We start from the raw sequence: 17,945 nt of genomic DNA, 5'->3' as shown, positions 1-17,945 counted from the left end.
CTAAGTAAAAACGAAAATCGCAGTACATTTATGGTAAATTACACGTTTGCGTTTGCGTGGTTTGCATTTGCGTGTTTACGTTTGCGTGGTTTGCGTTTGTGTGATTACTTATCTTTTTAAATTTCTTTTGTGTAGGAAATATGCATAAACTAATATATTTGCTTGGATATGGTAGACATTGAGTTAACGAAGGTGATAATAGTTTGAAATACATTGATGGAGTTTAAACATTTGTATCAATCAGTAAAAAAATAAATTTTGATGGATTTGTAGAAGTAGTGTATTCTCGTTTGGGTATTAATCAAAATTGCAATATTGTAAAAATTTATATACAAAATCCGACCACCTATAGTGATTTACCATATTTGTTGAAAAATGATTTTGATATACGGATTATAATGAAGTTATCAAAGACACATAAAAGAGATCCATTATTTCTTATAGTGTTTATAAGGTCTATAGAACTCATAACCAATATGCAACAACAACGAATTGAACCACAGCCAAGAGTTCAATCACTTGAACCTATGGATTATGCAATTAACTCCTTGGAAAGTTAAATTACTCTGAAACCCCACTTGATCATTAATTGAAAATTTCTTAGAAAACACATTTAAAATGAAATGTTATGAGTTTCATTCAATAAAGTTTAAATTTAAACATGTACAAAGCAAATATCACATTATGTGAACAATATTTTGTGCGACTTTGTGCGATTTGCGCGGGCGTTGATGCTTTGCAGTTTGCGCGGTTGGGCGCTTTGCGCAAAATGCGTAGTTTGCACTTTACGTTGTATGTGCACTTTGCGATGTATTTGCACAGTTTGCATGCTTTGCACAGTTAGCATTGTTTGTGTTGTGTTTGCACGGTTTACGTGCTTTGCACAGTTTGCTCGCCTTGCGCAGTTTGAGAGCTTTGCGCAGTTTACGCGGTGCTATAAATTTGCGTGACTTTCGTGTCGACGGCTACACTTTTAGACATCTATTAATATCGAAACTACATCATTGTATACCATTCAAAACATCCATATATATAATTCGATAGATTTAGAGTTTCACTGTAAAAACCCTAGCCACCATCGTAACCATCACAACCGACGCACATTCTCAGAAAAAGTATTTTTTTCATCCAATCAATAACATCCCAACATTAAACTATACCCACAATAGATTATTTACACCCAATCGATAAAGATGACATAAACCAAATAAATAAATACAAATGGTAAATAACCTATGAAGCAATTGTTGATAACCTTTTATGTGTCTTTGATAACCTCATCATAATCCGTATATCAAAATCATCTTTCAACAGATATGGTAAATCACTATAGGTGGTCGGATTTTGTATGTAAATTTTTATAATATTGCAATTTTGATTAATGCCCAAATGAGAACATACTGCTTTTACAAATCTATCAAAATTTATTTTTTTACTAATTGATACAAATGTTTGAACTCCACCAACTTATTTCAAACTATTATCACCTCCGTTAACCCAATGTCCACCATATCCAAGCAAATATATTAGCTTACCCATATTTCCTGCACAAAAAAAATTTAAAAGAGATAAGTAACCACGTAAACGCAAACAACACAAATGCAAACACGCAAACGCAAACGCGGAAACGCAAACCACGCAAACACGCAAACCAAACGTAAACACAAACACGGAGTTTACCATAAATGTACTGCGATTTTCATTTTTACTTAGATCTGAGTAACAAAACTATTGAATGCACAAATGTAAATATTTATAAAAAGATTCAAGCACTCAAAGATGCTGATTATAATTTTTAACTTTTTATATTTATAAAAGTTATTAGTTTTACAGTTTTTTGAATACAGATTATTATTTATACAAAGGAAACGCAAAAAAAACTTATTTGATATATGATGATAATGAATGACAGAGAGAGTACAGATAAAATGTGTTATCGTTGGAGTATTAATATAAGAAAAACATTGAGAGAGGAAATGATAGTGAAATAAGATGAAAACTATGTAAGTAAATTAGTTATGTAAAATGAGAAGGGGATATTATTGAAATAAAAATATTGGTTTACTTATAAAAATAAAAAATGTTATAATTAGCCTAAAAACGTATAAACGGACAGATTTGTGCTTATTTTTATTAATTTTCCTATATGGTTTGTTGGGTCTCTGAAACTTGTATCAGAATTGGAGTGTGAGGCAAGCATGTGATCGATTATGGCGATGGCCAGACAGGTACTGTGAATCTGAGTTGAGTTTGGTGATGATTATTTCTTAAAATATTTATTCATTTATACTCTACCAACGTTTGATTTTGATGCATGGACAGACAAAGTATTGTGCCTTTTTTTAGGGGGAGGAAACAACATTTCATATACAATCTATGTGTATCTAATTTTAAATATTTAATTAAATATTTAAATTAAATATATACAATATTACCATTTCAAATATATTTTTTCAAATATTGAATTGTCTCTCACATGTCAATCATAAAGGTAGGATTTGGATCAACTTAATGTAAATCTGTCAAAATTTTCACAAAAAATATCAATAATAATAATAATAATAATAATAATAATGGATATAAACTTTGGAGTATTAGACAAAACCATCTTAAGAATATCCTTATTTCTTAAATAGACTTATACTTTAATTATATGTTTTACTTTTTAACTCTATAATTCAACAATATGTCTTCAATTATGCCCTTATCCAGTACAGTGTTGTAAATAAAAAAATTGATTATGTGTATATATACTTTATTTACGACTTGGGAAATAACATTATAAACCAATTTTTACAGAATTTTATTCAAAAAATATGTTTTTACACTTTAATAAAAATAAATAACACGTAAAGCACGAAAATTTACAATCTTAATTTGAAGTTATTAATCCTTAATCAAGCTTTATTTAATGCATGATGTGCGGCCAAGATCCCACAATTGCTCCAGGGTTATGTAATACGTGTTAATATATCATTCATCAAGATAATTACATCTGCCGTTGAGTAATCATACACGAGATTTCCTCAATATCAGGGGAATTTTCAGGTGATAATTTCACAGAAATTTCTCACGAAAGAAACAACTTTTTTTTTCTTAAAGATAATTTCTCTCCTCTCTCTCTCCCTCTGTCGATAATTTTCTGGAGAAAAATTCGTCTGCTGATCTGTTGAGACTTGAGGTTGAGAGAGAGAGAGATTGGAAACAAGCAATCGTGATGGATCAGATTTTCAGCAAGGTGGGATCGTATTGGATTGGCCAAAAAGCCAGCAAGGAGCTCAATTCAGTTGGTAGTGACATCAACGTACGTACTTTGTAATCATGATATTTTACTTCTTTAATCGTTATTTACGCTCCAATTTTGATTCCCATGTTGATCTGGTCATAAATTTTGTTTTTTCACATTAAAATCGTGGTTTGCATTTAGGGTTTTCTGGTGTTGTTTTGGAAATGTATTTTTTTGAATGTGTGTAGTGATTAATTTGTATTAATTCGTGGAGTTGGTTACAAATATTGTGATAATTAATTGTCTGGAAACAGGATGATGAGGCATTATAAAGATTAGAAACTTTAATTGCAATGGGAAATAAATAGTTGTTTTGGTTTTGAAATTGGAATTATTTCCTATTACCATATTTGGAATGTGACCCAGTAGCTGTTGGTTGCTGAGGAATGTGAATGAAGCTTAACTTAAATGAGGAGTGAATCATGGACATTCTTTTGTTAAAAAAGAATTGTATTTTTCTGTGGGAATAAGCAGTTGCATGTTTATAATAGATGCCTGAAGTTAAATGAGATGACTTTGTGTGTTTTACTGTTGATGTTTATGAGAAACTAAATGAAAGAATAGGAAGGTGAATTACTAAGAGAAAATAAAATCCATGAATTTGGGTTGCACCAGCTATTGGGGTTTAGTGTTTCAGGCCTTTTTTTTAAAACATATTGTTCTTATTTTCTAAAAATTTGTCTGGAGGTAGGAAGAGGAAGAATTATAGATTCCCATTGATGTAGTTTCAACTTGAGTATTCACCTGTGACACACACACTTATACACATGGTAGAGCAACTAAGTAAGAATGAATGGCATTTTACAGATGCTGGATTCAAGTAAATTTCTGAGCCTTCTAACTTTTCTTTCTTTAAATTGGCGTTTTCATGTAATGATCAGTGAGTTGTGTTTTATAAATTTAGTTCTTTCTTGCTGTTCAGTATAGAGTCTAGATGCAGTGCAATCTGGAAAAAGTTTGAATTACTTATACCTGTGTCATCTCGTGTAGTTTTTGTTTATGACTCTTATTTTTCTTTTCTCTTCTTTCTTTTTCTTTTTCCTCTGTCATTAGTCAGTGGGAAGCAGCATTGAAGGAGGAACGAAATGGTTGGTTAATAAAATTAAAGGTTAGTCCTAACTCTTTATGCTAATTATTCAAATAATTGTTGCTCTGAAATAAACACAGTCCTGGTTGGTGTGGTGTAAGTTTTTGAGATTGGTGATCAATTATCCTTTAGTCTCTATTAGCCTCCATTTTCAAGGAATCTAATCAACTTATATAAAAATTATACTTGTGGTAAATTTGTTGGTTTTCTCAAAATATTTTTGGGGGTTGGCGGAGAAAAGCGATCAGGGTTTGTGATAATTATTGAGTGAATGTGTGTTGAAAAGCTCTGTAGGGTTATTTCAGGATTAGACAACCTTAAAGGTGATTAACATGAGAAGATTTGCCATAACAGCCTTAGTATGGAATATTTTTCTTCCTAGAGCATGCTTGATTTGGTTTGCTCTCACTTGGCTTGGATTTGGAAGGTGGCAATGGGCAAATGTTCTGGAGAGTTGCGACTGTTGCTTTTGGAATAACATGTCTTACTTCTACACTCAAAGAAGTATGAAGTCCCTCAGATAAATACCGTCGAGAGGAAAAAAATAAGACTTCTGTTTCAGGGTGGATAAGTTGCTTAGGCTTTGATTTTGTTTGGTATTCAAAATGATATTTTTGTAGGGGAATTTTGTATGTTTACTTTCAGATCAGAGTTCCTCTATCACAGTCTTTTCTTTGAACTGGCTTTTACCTCCTTGGATCTACTATTCCAGTAACTCCCATTTTACCTCCTGGTACGACATTTTATTGAATTTTTTCAATGGATTAATTTTTTGACTAAGTTACTCCTGGCTAAACAGGAAAAATGCAAAAGCCATTGCCTGACCTGCTAAAGGAGTATGATTTGCCAGTTGGAATATTCCCCCGTGATGCCACCAATTACGAGTTCAATGAAGAGACACAAAAGCTTACTGTATTTATTCCGGCAATTTGTGAAGTTGGCTACAAGGACTCATCTGTCTTGCGTTTTAATACAACTGTCACTGGATATCTAGAGAAAGGAAAGTTGGCAGACATAGAGGGGATCAAGACAAAGTTTGTTATTTGGATAAAAGTCACTTCCATCACATCTGACGGATCAAAGCTCCATTTTATGGTCGGGATGAAGAAAACCAGGGATAGGCAGGCTTATGAGGTTCATAGAGATGGTGTGAGTGTGGATAAGTTCTAATATCTTTTTAATGCTTTTATTGACTTTGTTATGAGCTTGTGGTACCAGAAACCAAGTTTTATCAAATCTCAACTGTCGCAAGTGCATTTTTTATTAGTTGGGATGAAGCGATTCGTCTCTTCTGTTTCAATTTGCACTGCCAACATGTTTCACGACCATGGCTCTGGCTGGACAGTCTTAATGGAAACTGAAAATACTGAATGAAACATCAGAAATATTGCCCATATAATGTTCCAATATAAATGAATATGCAAGTTGGTCACAAACAAATTTCACATATTATATATGTTTTTTGTTCTTGAGTAATTTTCATTTTCTGTTTTGAGTCGAGTGAGTGAAAATATATGAGTCCGGTAGACAATTGGAAAAGAATAAAAAGGATAAATGCACCAGCCGGGAATCGAACCCGGGTCTGTACCGTGGCAGGGTACTATTCTACCACTAGACCACTGGTGCTCACTGGTGTTTTAGATGGCTATGAATTTTTTGTCTCTAGAATCATCTCGATTAAACATCTCCCAATTTCCTACTAACAATGGATTTAAATGCTAGTCGACTCCTCGGATCACTTCTATTGGGATTCAGTGTCCATTTTTCGCAAATGCTGGGATTCAAACTTAAGTCTCAGTATTTGCCGAGCATGGTGCAACATCATCAAACCATAATTTTCGTTTGTTATAAATTGTGTGTGTATACATATATGTTTGAACAATGTTATAGTGCAGTTTGACTGTTAGTTCAACTGGTCGGACTGAGGAAGACTTGGATCAGGCCTTATATAAAGATAAATCCTAGCCAGAAGCTGATTATTGCAAATCATTTAGAGAGTTAAAGATATACTGTGTTCTTTGATTCTGCATTTCTATGATGGATTAATGGAACAGTGCTCGATCCGATAAAATAAATTGGATGATACACGCAGAAATCCAACACTCTTAATTGTCAATTGCTTCAACAGCCATCCTTTCATTAATAAAAATATGAATGAGCTGAAGGATGCCATGAACATAAACAGCAAGTTCTTAAGAGCCTGCAGGTACAAGGCAGGTATTTTTAGCTTAGCAATTTGAGGTATCAGTATCATTCAGTCTTTGAAAGAAGGACTTGGATGCTTCATATGTGGACCAGCAAATGGCAGCAGCAGGAGCATGGAAAAGGATCCTTGGAATCCAGCCCCTCATAAGCCCACGACAACCGTCTTTCCTTACTATTGTTTGGATTACATTTCCAATTGAACTGCTTGAAAATCTGTCACAACCACACACGCCCTGTGTATTCAAAAACACAAACCTTCAGCTTAACAGTATTTCAGGCTACCCTGTACAGTTTTAAGCAATTCCCACATCTAGAGAGATTCCTAAAATGCTAAATGTTTTTCGATTGCAAATTCCAAAAACACCCATGAGCAAAATCGTGTTATACTATGTGTTCAAAGCCATAAATAATGGTATGGGATGGCGGGCAAATCGCTGGTGATGATAAAACATGAACATTCTACAATCATATCACTCAGTTTTTGCTTATCTCTTCATGATTTCAACCTAAAATTTGTACCAGGACGAAGATTACAAAAAGAAGGTGGAAGCAAATCTTAGAGAAGACGTGTCAGGTCACCTGGCACTGCAACTGAGTTTTAACAACATCAAGTGGTGTCGTGACAGCAGCGGCAAGAGCGCCAGCCATCGCGCCAGCGGTGGCATGAACTACCAAACTCTCCTCACTTGCACTCTCCGGGTCCACCTCCATCAGCCCTCTCTTTGCAGCCTCATAAGTTGCAAAATGAACTGCCGTAAAAGGTGCGTTCATTACTACCGTAGTCCGATACGACGCATAAAGAGCACCAATCCCTTCTTCCACCAAAACCCTCTTCACGCAGTCGGCGACTCCCTTGTAAGGACTGCTCTTCAACTGCAATCTCTGCTTGACCATATCCATCGGCGTAATCACCGCATCGCTTGCAACAGTTGCACAAATTCCTGAAACTGCATGAGCCACGGAGTTATTCGGGTCTCCACGGGAGAAGAACTCTTTACAGAGCTCATAAACTGAGAAGTACACAGCATGTGCTGGTCCTGCGCCGAGACCCATGGCTCCAATGCCCCGGTAAAGACCCGCAGGACCCTCGAGCTTCAGTATCGAGTTAAAGGCTTGACGGACGCCGATGGGCTTAACAGGGAAGGACGCGTCCAGGACTTGCATGCGAGTCTTGAGAGTGTCAACTGGGAACATAGCCATGTGTTCAACGGAGCCGGCGATGGACCCTGAAATCATAAACTGCCAGAACTCAAGGCCGTCATGCTGTAGTGTTGCTGGTGTAGAGGGAGTTACCGAAACTTCGGGGTGGAAATCGGGGGTCCGATATTTCGGAGAAGCATCGGTGGCCATAGTGATGCAGTGGAAAATGCGTGAGTTTAAGCTTATAAAAGGAGGGAGAGTGGAGGATTGGTGCTTGGATCTCGCTTTCGGGTTCAATAGAGATGAGTTGTCGCCATGTACTGAATTATTTTTGGAATAGACTTTTGCTTTATTAGAAAATATATATGAATATCAATAACAATTGACAGAGCTTTCTCCATTTTTGCTTTAAAATGGACATTTCAATAATATCCTCCAAGAAAAAAAAGAAAAAACACAAGGTAGAGAGGCCGTGTGCTATCCACAAGCCATGCAAAATATACAGGAAAAAAATGGCGACATACATATAAGTTTAATAAAGAGTGCTGTCCAGGTCCCCATTGAGGCTTTTTTTTGAATAAGAAAGCAAATTGTTTCTTCGTGCGGTCATGCTTTCTCTTTGTAAAAAATACACAAGAATTACACTAAAACAAGCGTTTCCACCATAACATAACATAAGTGGATAATATGCATCACATATGCACATCATTTACAAGCAAATTGACTTAGAATTTTCATGAGATAACACAATCCATAAATTTTCTTACACATCTAAATTTAATGTATTTATGTCTTAGATATATTTATTTTCAAATATAAAAGACAGGCAAAGTGGGCATAATTACTCACTTAATAATATAAAATTTTAATTTGTTTGTTATTATATAAATTATATCTCTGATTTTACTTTACAGTATAATATGTATAATAAATATAAATAAAATATAATTATCATTATTTATAAAGTTGTATTTATAATTTTATTGTTTTACTTACATATCGTTGATAAATATTTATTATGTATCAACACAAATGATAATATCCTAAGCAGAGGAAAGATTATAGATATACAAGAGCATGGTGTCCACAAGGCCTCACGCACGCAAGCAAGATGAGTAACTTTCATGAAAAGCACCATATATTTTGTCCTGGCACAGAGGAAGTCAAGTAATCCAGCTGCAGCCGCTACCTTCTCTTCCTTGTTTGATATGCGACAATCTTATTTTTTTAATAAAGTCAAATTTCATATATGCTCTTCATCTTGTTGATGGGATAGATTCTTTGCGTATACAGACGAGTCTCTCCATCTGCAGACGGATGGCAACACCATCCCTGATCGTTCCACATTAACCATGGAAGAATAATATGTGGGATCCATAGCTCTGATCCAAATCAAATGTGAATAAGGGTAAATTTGAACTCAATTTAAATCAAATTGACCATTAAATAATGTTAAAAGAAAAAGAAAGTCAATTAAGAAAAAAAAAATTCAGAGAGACAAAATAATATCATAAAATAAAGTAAATATTGATTATGAATCAAATTTAATATCTTGAAACTTAAAATCCAGTTTAACCCATTCAATTTAAACCAAAATAGAACCATCTCTAGGAATATAAATACATAATTCTTCCTTTTTTAATTATATTTTCAAAGAAATTTTGTAGGATCACTCATATTATTACATCAGTTTGTGACTCGTGAGCTTTTTTTCCTCGTCCTATTGCTTTATCTTAAAAGCACTTTGTTGATTTCCGTTTGACAATTTAAAAAAAAAGATGCAGTAAGCTTTGGGTGCAGTCTTTATTGACTCCAATTTAAATCTAATATTATTTTTCAATTTTGACTCGTTAATCTCGAATCAATATCAAACAATTATTTGTATTTCCAAAAATCTAAAGCTCAGCCACCCTTAATCATTTAAAATACTATTTCTATTTTTTTAGGTAATACTTATCTCATTAGAAAGTATAGTGCCACGTCACTATACAATTTTCCAATTTGACAAACAATACAAAAGCTCAGGGCGGCAAATTTTCTTCAACAAATTTCCCTGTCATTTTAATAAGGACAAATTTATTGTCCTTATTGGGAGACGCATAGCCCAATCGTGTAAACTCAAGTGAATCACACAGCTAGAAGTCTATTGGCTAATCAGGTACCTTTGCCAAATAAAACGCGCGTATTGTTTTTAAATACTCGCTAGTGTTATTACGCAATGTGAACGAGATATCTCTTTAAGATTCCACGATCCTTGTGGATAGACCAAACACATGGTCGCCACACGCCCTAACATCTGACTAAATCTCATCCATACACCTGTACTCCTCTTCTGTTAAATCCAACGGTATTAGATCGACCCTTGCCTCGCTGGAACTCTTTTATATGAAAATGCCTCCAGAGGCTTCTAAGGTAATCTCCTTGCTCGTGAATTCTGATTTGATTCAGATTTCAGACTCCATAGCCATGTTTTCGAAACCCGTTTTAGTTTCTTCTTCTTCTTTTCTTGCGGCAAAGCAACGGGAGGCTCTCATGTTGAGTTCCTCCTTTGTTGGTACTTCTAGCAAATTCACAACATCTTCTTGTAATCTGAATTTGAAGCCCAGAATGGAAAGTTTCCAAGTTTCTGCTTCTGTTGATACCAACAACAATATGCCGCTTACAGGTGTAGTGTTTCAGCCATTTGAAGAAGTCAAAAAGGAGGTTCTTGATATACCTGTTGCTCCTCAAGTTTCACTTGCCAGGCAGAAGTTTTCCAGGGACTGTGAAGCCGCCATAAATGAGCAGATCAAGTGGGTTGCAGGCTATATTGTTCTTTCTTCATTTCTTCCTCGCCAATTGGTTATTTATTTGTGTTTCTTGGCTCCTTTTGCAGTGTTGAATACAATGTCTCTTATGTGTACCACGCCATGTATGCGTATTTCGATCGAGATAATATTGCTCTCAGGGGCCTGGCAAAGTAATTATCTCAACCCAGATTTATTTCCTTTAATTTAATTTGTCACCATAATTTGACAGGGAAAGGCCTATTTCCCACCTAAATTTTAGGTCATTCTCAAATCTATACCCACGGGAGACGAAAATTCCCAACTCACCTATAGTTAAACTGCAACCCAAAATTTTAGTTAGAGATAGGAGTAAAATTATTATTTTACCTATAAACTTTAAAACTTTAAATTTTTATCATTTCTCCCCTCTAGGTTTTAAAAACTAATATCTCAACTTATCCTTAAAGTTTGAAAAGTTTAATTTTACCTATAGGATTTGCTTCATTCTTTGGCCATCATTGACGGTCGACCCATTCCTCCGATTTTCATCTCTGACTATAAAGGATGACCCTTTGTCACCCAGATCTGGATGATGCTTCAGATCTGGACGATGAAGCATCATCCAGATCTGAAAGAATAGACGAAGGATGTCCTTTGTCGTTACGTTTGGACGACACAACGAGTGATGAAGGATGATGAAGAGTTGTCCTTCGTCGTCTGGGTGGTGTGACGAGAAGATGAAGATATCTTCATTGCATCATCGTCGTCACACTAGGAGAAGGAAAAGACCGAAGACGACGTTGGAAGATGAAGTTGAGAATGATGGTGAAATTGTTATTTTTGAAAGTTATAGAGGGCGACTGAGTTTTAAAAAATATGGAAACCTAGGTTTGGGGGTGAAAATGTTACTTTTCAAAGTTTAAAAACTGTAGGTAAAAGTGAAATGTTAGTTTATAAAACCTTGGGGGCAGAGAATAATAAATTTTATAATTTTTTAATATAAACAGTAAAATAATTAACTCTCTCTTTACCAACAAAAATTAACAGAAGTTTGGATTCATCTCTTGTGGGTGTAGTTTGAGAATGACCTAAAATTTGGGTGGGAAATAGTCCTTTTCCCTAATTTGATTGCACCGAGTGATGCATTTTTTTTTTTTAATGTTGTAATCAGATTTTTCAAGGAGTCGAGTGAAGAAGAAAGACAACATGCTGAAAAGCTGATGGAATATCAGGTTCTAATAAAAAAAAATCCTTTGATTAATCTTAGCTTGTCCTGGAAATGTCTAATGTAACTCCTGCAAAATTTTCTAATCAGAACATGCGTGGAGGAAAAGTAAAGCTACACTCTATTCTGATGCCCCCCTCGGAGTTTGAACATGCAGAGAAAGGAGATGCATTGCATGGTAACTGTTTTCCCAAGCCAAAATCAGATACTATGTATTTACTTGTTATACTATTGGTCTGTCTATTATATATTATTGAAGTTAATTTCTTTGGTTTTGTTGATTCAGCCATGGAATTAGCATTGTCTCTGGAGAAGTTAACAAATGAGAAGCTTTTGAGCCTGCACAGAGTAATTCATCTTGACTCTTATGTGTTTATTATACATATAACTAAGGGTATTTTGAGCCTGCAACTGAAATTTATTGTTTTTCTGTGGCTATAGGCTTGTGTTCTAATAAAATTGTACTCTGATTTTGATAAAAAATTAGGTGGCAGACCAAAACAATGATCCGCAACTGAGAGATTTTATCGAGGGTGAATTTTTAGCAGAGCAGGTGAGCTTGCATTGCATTTCAGTTTTTTGTTGTGTCTAAATTTGAAGCCAAAACAGCTGTTTTGAGAAGTTTGATTTGTTTGACAGGTGGAGGCCATTAATAAGGTAGCAAAATTTGTGGCCCAATTGAGAATGGTTGGAAAAGGGCACGGTATGAATCATTCAATAACACTCCAATGATCTTGCAGAAGATGCTTGTACTTCTTCTCTATGTCTGCTGATCTTTCTGTGCTTTTTGATTTTGCAGGGGTGTGGCACTTTGATCAAATGCTCCTCCGAGAGGGTGATGCTGCATGATGAATGAACAGAGTGCTACTACTTTTTGTTTGCACTATTTGCTGCTGAAATTCTGGAAAGCTTCTACCTCACAATTTCAATAGGTTGAGAATAATGAACCAAGCCTTGCTTTCGCATAATACCAATGGGAGAGTCAGCTGTACATTGAGATGTGTAGTGTGAGTGATGTAAGAGTGTTGGCATAGAATCAATTCATCTACTTATTATAAGTGTAATATCAAGTTTAGATTTTATCTGTTTTTAACAAATAATTCATCATGGTATGGTTTTATTTTATGTGTTTTATAAGTTAAAATATGTCTCGATAGTTGTTCTTTAAGTAATCTTATTTATTATTCCTAAGTAATGTAGTCTATACATATTCAACATCTCTTTTATACTCTGTCAATGTGAGATTTGTCTAGGATTTTACAATAACTTACAAACATATTTATTTGAGATGCTTATGAACACCTTGCGGTTTATTGGAATACTAAAAACTCAACACAAACTCCAGTCTTTACTGATTTCTTGATAATTACATGACAATAAGGCAATTTTCCCTTCTCATAAGGGGGAAAATCTACTCCAATCCAAGCTAGAAGAGAAAACTAGGAAGGGTAAGTGGAACCTCTCTTCATTGGAACAAAATGACACGATTCAAGTTGGCCTGAAACAAAATCTCCAATAGAAAGGTCTCTTGTTCATTCTGGTATTTCTGGAATTCTGTGGACAAGAAGAATGAATCATTGCCCACATCACTTGTATATCTTCATATTCCCTACAAGACTCCATGTCCTTGTAGAGACTCAGAAGGACATCCCTGTTACCTGTCATTGCCACCATAAGAAGGAACTTAGCTAACCATAGAAGAAACCCCACCAAAATTCTTTACAATCTGGAGCATAATATGGTTTTACCTTTGTTCTTGTGCATAAAGCCTGAAGTAACCTTGAGAAGAATGCGCTTGGCTGGAAAGAAAAACGATTGTTTGAAGCACAGCCAGTTTCTCCACTTACTCATCTTCTCGTAGCTTGTCCACTCAATTTCTCCTTTCTCTTCATTTTATATATACATTTTACTTGTGTCCCAACTTCTCTTTAATCATAAAATAATGTTTCAAAACTAAACAACAAAACGCATCCGACCTAAAACAAACCAACACTGATGAAGACAGGGGAGCCTTTATTATCTACTAAAAATTTGGATAAGACACTTATGTCCTTTCAAAATGGTTAAGATTAATACATCATAGACTTAAAGTTCAAGTTTCTATCCTCAAATGAAGAAGCTTTATCTAATAGATTTGAACTTAATGACTCTGATGAACTTGTGTTAATGAGATCAAAATTCTCATGGCCAAAAGGGTTGAGTTTAATATAACATCTTGGGTATTACATTTCTCCCGTGCATTGCTGATGTAGGATTTGGTTAATGATATTACATTTAAGTTGAGCTGAAACATGTGTAAGAGATTAGCGTATATTGTTAAAGAGCAAGGGTGTGTTTGTCATTTGAAAAATGGTGGGACATTCAAACCCTTCTAATGAAATATCAAACATAAAGAGTCAACAACTCAGAGAGGTTTTTGTTAGAGCTGTAAGTGGGAATAGAGAAGAAATGGACACCGAGTAGGAAGAATCTTTTGGATTTTTCTCTTCTCACTTAGTCCTCCAGGCAAAGATTCTCAATTCTATTGTATTCAAAGAAAGCAGAAATGGGTCCCTGGTCAAACGGTTGGTTGGCTTTTCTTTGAGTGGCTTTGTGTTTGTGTTTATTAATTATATTATAATGGTAAATAGAATAGAGTGATGACACTGCTAATGATGTTATTTAATTTAAGCACATGAAAAGAACTGTTTAGAGCTTACTTAGATGCATTGGATTCTTTTGATATCTCTTTCAATGCTTATTTGATCTTTTGGGTACCGCTAGCTAGTAATGGCAAGTGAAAACATGTGCGATGCAATAATTAGTAAAACTACGTTTACAAGCTTTTTTAACTAACTTCTTGATATAGACTAGATGGTAATCTATATCAGATTGTATAGGCAAATTAAGAAGAAATGTTTGTACATGTGTATTAGTCTACCACCATTCCTGGTCATTTGAGTCCCCACTCTCCACTCAGCTGCTTTTCATTACATATTTTACGAACCTAAATTGTTTCCACTAAGATTTTATTAGCTGCAATGCTGTGTGCGATGTAGGTATTGCGTTTCAGTTCTCAATAGTGGCTAGTTCAATTCGTACAATAACTATGTTAGGTGGGGAAGATAAAGGGAATTTATTCTAAGATAAGTGTTATGTGCACAATTTTTATATATAATTTTGTATACAAATAATAATATATTATCATATAACTAAATAATTAAAAATAAAAGATAAAATAATATACAATTATATAATGATATAAAATTTTTATACATAAAATTATGTTAAAAAATTATTCCCATGGTATTATTTTTATTCGAAAACACTGGACATGTAAAGGGGAAAACCTCAAAGTCTCAACCATCACTTCATTTATTTGGACCAAAGTGACCCTAGTCAAGATATATACTGTACAAAGCGTGTAATTTTTTTTTTTGGAACTGGCTCTGTGCCCTGCCTCTGCAGAATGCTTCATTTCTTGGCTGGCTTTTTAAAGAGTGGATGAGTCAAGATGCATATGTTAATATTCCAAACAAGAGTCAGGCTATTTGGGTAAAGCCAAAAAATTTACATAAGATGGTTTATACCCAATAGAAAACAAGATTAGGTCATACTAAACAAGATTAAAAGAAGACTCATTCAAAAAAAATATCCACCAAACATTAACTAATGTAAACGAGCAGTTCAAAATTGTGCTGATAAATAATAACAAAGATCCATTTTAGCTATCTCGACTAAAGAAAACAGTAACCAGCTAGCATCAAATGGAAATAACTAAAGCAGAAAATGGTATCTTAGATCTTAAGCAGCAGCTTGGGCAGCTTGTCTCTTCCTAGCCTCCTCGATGATAGACAGCTTGATGCCCTTGCCCTTGGGAAGTGATACCCATGGCTTTGTTCCCTTACCAATTGTAAACACATTGCCAAGACGGGTTGCAAACTCATGTCCGGTGGCATCTTGAATATGGATGGTTTCAAAGCTGCCCTTATGCTTCTCCCTGTTCTTGATTACTCCAACACGACCTCTGTTTCTTCCTCCAGTAACCATGACAACATTCCCAACATCAAACTTGATAAAGTCTGTGATCTTTTGGGTCTCTAGATCAAGCTTGATGGTGTCGTTAGCCTTGATGAGTGGGTCAGGGTATCGGATAGTACGTCCATCATAGGTGTTCAGGTATGGAATACCTTTCTGTCCAAACTGAACAGATCTGACTTTGCAAAGCTTGAACTGCAATAACAACAAGCACACAGGAATTGCTTGTGACACAAAAGAAGTTAACCTTTGACTTGTACTATACTGCAAAGAAGTTAACCAGGTAGGCAAAACTACATACAAGGCAAATCATTTGATAATCACCAGTTTATATGCTTTCATCCAAAATAAGTATAAATAAATATGGAATATGAACGAATCACAAATAAAACACAGATGTGATAAAGCTTACCTTTGCCTCCTCATCCTTGATGGAGTGAAGACGGAAGCGACCCTTGGTGTCATAAAGAAGTCGGAAGTTTTCATTTGTCTTGGGAATAGACACAACATCTGTTTAAGATTGGTAGAAAAAGGAAGTTAAATTCTTTCAACTTGTAACAAACAACCTCACCAAGAAAAGGCCATGCAAATAATACAAACTACACTATTAGTCTTTTATCTTGAAGTGTATTACAATGGTAATACAGAAAATTCATTTTAGCTAAACAACATACATCTTTCAGCTACCAGGATGAAGTGCACATACCCATGAATCCAGCAGGGTAGGTCTTATCTGTTCTAACCTTCCCATCAACAAGAACATGCCGTTGCATCAGAATAGCAATAACTTCACGGTATGTCAATGCATACTTCAACCTGTTTCGGAGGATGAGGATCAATGGCAAGCACTCCCTGGACTTGTGGGGTCCAGAAGATGGCTTGGGTGCCTGGAAACCAGACAATTACAAAGACTGAACAACTGTAGCAATAGTGGAAAAAACCCAAAAAAAGATAATTAGTACAGAAAAAATGAACAAGATAAGAAACATACAAATGCACCACCAAGCTTGTCAAGCATCCAGTGCTTGGGGGCATTGAGCCTCTTCAAGTGTTTCTTCAATCCTCTAGCCTGCACAAGAAAAACAAGACTTTCAGCACCAAAAAGCAATATCATATTATCAAATATCTGGTAGTCACATAAACAAGGTTTGAAATGTTTCAGTTCACAATCTCATAAATACTATGAGAAGATCACTACAAGAACAATTAGCCACCACAGCTATCAGTTATTATAACGGTAACACCCCACTTTTTGAAATTACAAGTTTGTTTTCGAAGTTTCAAGTTTGCAAAAAAAATACTAGTAAGTTCTTACGCACAGTCATAAGCTTAGATCCCACTATCAAAAATTTCATACTTCTCAACCAAACTTCTCCAACACTCTCCATAACAGTAATTGGGTTTATGTCTTCGCCATTCAGACGACACACTTCTAAAGAATTGAAGCAACTTTCCATTAGAAAACATCCTTTTAAACAAATTAAAACTGGTCCACAGATAACAAGCTTCATTAGGATCCCCCCAAACATACTGATTATCAAACAATCACCCCAACAAAACTTACTCTAAAATCTAATCTAACATTGTATGCATTCAAATATCAGTCCGTTCAAAGATTTTTAAAACACAAAAGCTCTCATACGTTTCTCAAACAAACCAAAAACACAAAAACGCGGATCTTATAATTAAACAACCAACAAAAGAAACGAATGTAGAAACGCAAGCCTAAGAGTTGGGTAAAGGGCAGGGCTTAGATTACCATTTTTCCTGAGAAAGTTGAAGCTACAGCGTCGCTGCGGCTGCTGCTTCTCTGGCCTTCTGTGAGGTATGAGGGGGTGGCTAAACCCTACTTTCTCTATTTATAACAACTTGGGGGTAGTTTTGGGTTTTTTGGTTCTTTTATGTTAATTGGGTTGGGTAGGGTTGCAATTTGGATTTAATACGTGTCAGTAATGGATATTTCCCCGCCTGGCCCGTGATTCTTTGGCTGCCTATTTAATTTACGTTAGGGTTTCTTAAGCCCAAAAAATTGCTGATCCGGATTATGATTAAAAAAATAATAATAATAATGGCAAAAATGATTCAAAAATTAAAAAAAAGAATTGAATTACCTGTTAGGTGCGAAATTGGATTGCTCAAAGCCAAATGATTTTATTGTATAATGAGTAAGGTGTGATTTTATCCAAATTATTAAATCTTTTTTGAATTCAAATTGAA

General features: G+C 35.0%; 4 protein-coding genes, 1 long non-coding RNA gene and 1 other non-coding gene across 6 annotated transcripts; 2 read left to right on the top strand and 4 right to left on the bottom strand.

Annotated features, from left to right (window-relative positions):
* The first annotated feature begins 3,002 nt into the window (after positions 1 to 3,002).
* LOC123195528 (uncharacterized protein At5g01610) lies at positions 3,003 to 5,639 on the top strand. Its single transcript, XM_044609296.1, has 3 exons — positions 3,003 to 3,304; positions 4,340 to 4,394; positions 5,173 to 5,639. Exons 1-3 carry the CDS (start codon positions 3,218 to 3,220, stop codon positions 5,541 to 5,543), a joined length of 513 nt encoding a protein of 170 aa, XP_044465231.1. The 5' UTR covers positions 3,003 to 3,217; the 3' UTR covers positions 5,544 to 5,639.
* Positions 5,640 to 5,928: 289 nt separating this feature from the next.
* Positions 5,929 to 5,999, bottom strand: TRNAG-GCC. Its single transcript has one exon. It is a non-coding gene; the product is annotated as a tRNA-Gly (tRNA).
* Positions 6,000 to 6,476: 477 nt separating this feature from the next.
* On the bottom strand, positions 6,477 to 8,167 carry LOC123225177 (mitoferrin-like). Its single transcript, XM_044649064.1, has 2 exons — positions 7,158 to 8,167; positions 6,477 to 6,811 (listed from the first exon to the last, which is right to left on the bottom strand). The coding sequence occupies exons 1-2, from the start codon at positions 7,926 to 7,928 to the stop codon at positions 6,602 to 6,604; spliced, it is 981 nt and encodes a 326-aa protein (XP_044504999.1). The 5' UTR covers positions 7,929 to 8,167; the 3' UTR covers positions 6,477 to 6,601.
* Positions 8,168 to 10,094: 1,927 nt separating this feature from the next.
* Positions 10,095 to 12,873, top strand: LOC123225184 (ferritin-4, chloroplastic). The gene is made up of 8 exons (XM_044649077.1): positions 10,095 to 10,510; positions 10,594 to 10,677; positions 11,658 to 11,718; positions 11,802 to 11,889; positions 11,998 to 12,059; positions 12,199 to 12,264; positions 12,351 to 12,414; positions 12,511 to 12,873. The coding sequence occupies exons 1-8, from the start codon at positions 10,104 to 10,106 to the stop codon at positions 12,558 to 12,560; spliced, it is 882 nt and encodes a 293-aa protein (XP_044505012.1). The 5' UTR covers positions 10,095 to 10,103; the 3' UTR covers positions 12,561 to 12,873.
* A 169-nt stretch (positions 12,874 to 13,042) lies between these two features.
* Positions 13,043 to 13,579, bottom strand: LOC123225186. The gene is made up of 2 exons (XR_006504112.1): positions 13,460 to 13,579; positions 13,043 to 13,369 (listed from the first exon to the last, which is right to left on the bottom strand). It is a non-coding gene; the product is annotated as an uncharacterized LOC123225186 (long non-coding RNA).
* Positions 13,580 to 15,331: 1,752 nt separating this feature from the next.
* On the bottom strand, positions 15,332 to 17,628 carry LOC123195031 (40S ribosomal protein S4-3). Its single transcript, XM_044608594.1, has 5 exons — positions 17,488 to 17,628; positions 16,720 to 16,797; positions 16,435 to 16,615; positions 16,141 to 16,238; positions 15,332 to 15,923 (listed from the first exon to the last, which is right to left on the bottom strand). The coding sequence occupies exons 1-5, from the start codon at positions 17,488 to 17,490 to the stop codon at positions 15,495 to 15,497; spliced, it is 789 nt and encodes a 262-aa protein (XP_044464529.1). The 5' UTR covers positions 17,491 to 17,628; the 3' UTR covers positions 15,332 to 15,494.
* Between the last annotated feature and the right edge of the window lie 317 nt (positions 17,629 to 17,945).

Source organism: Mangifera indica, chromosome 1 (assembly GCF_011075055.1).
Source record: "Mangifera indica cultivar Alphonso chromosome 1, CATAS_Mindica_2.1, whole genome shotgun sequence".
Classification (NCBI taxonomy): domain Eukaryota; kingdom Viridiplantae; phylum Streptophyta; class Magnoliopsida; order Sapindales; family Anacardiaceae; genus Mangifera; species Mangifera indica.
The sequence above is the reverse complement of the archived record's forward strand: the minus strand, read 5'-3'. Positions and strand labels throughout refer to the sequence as shown.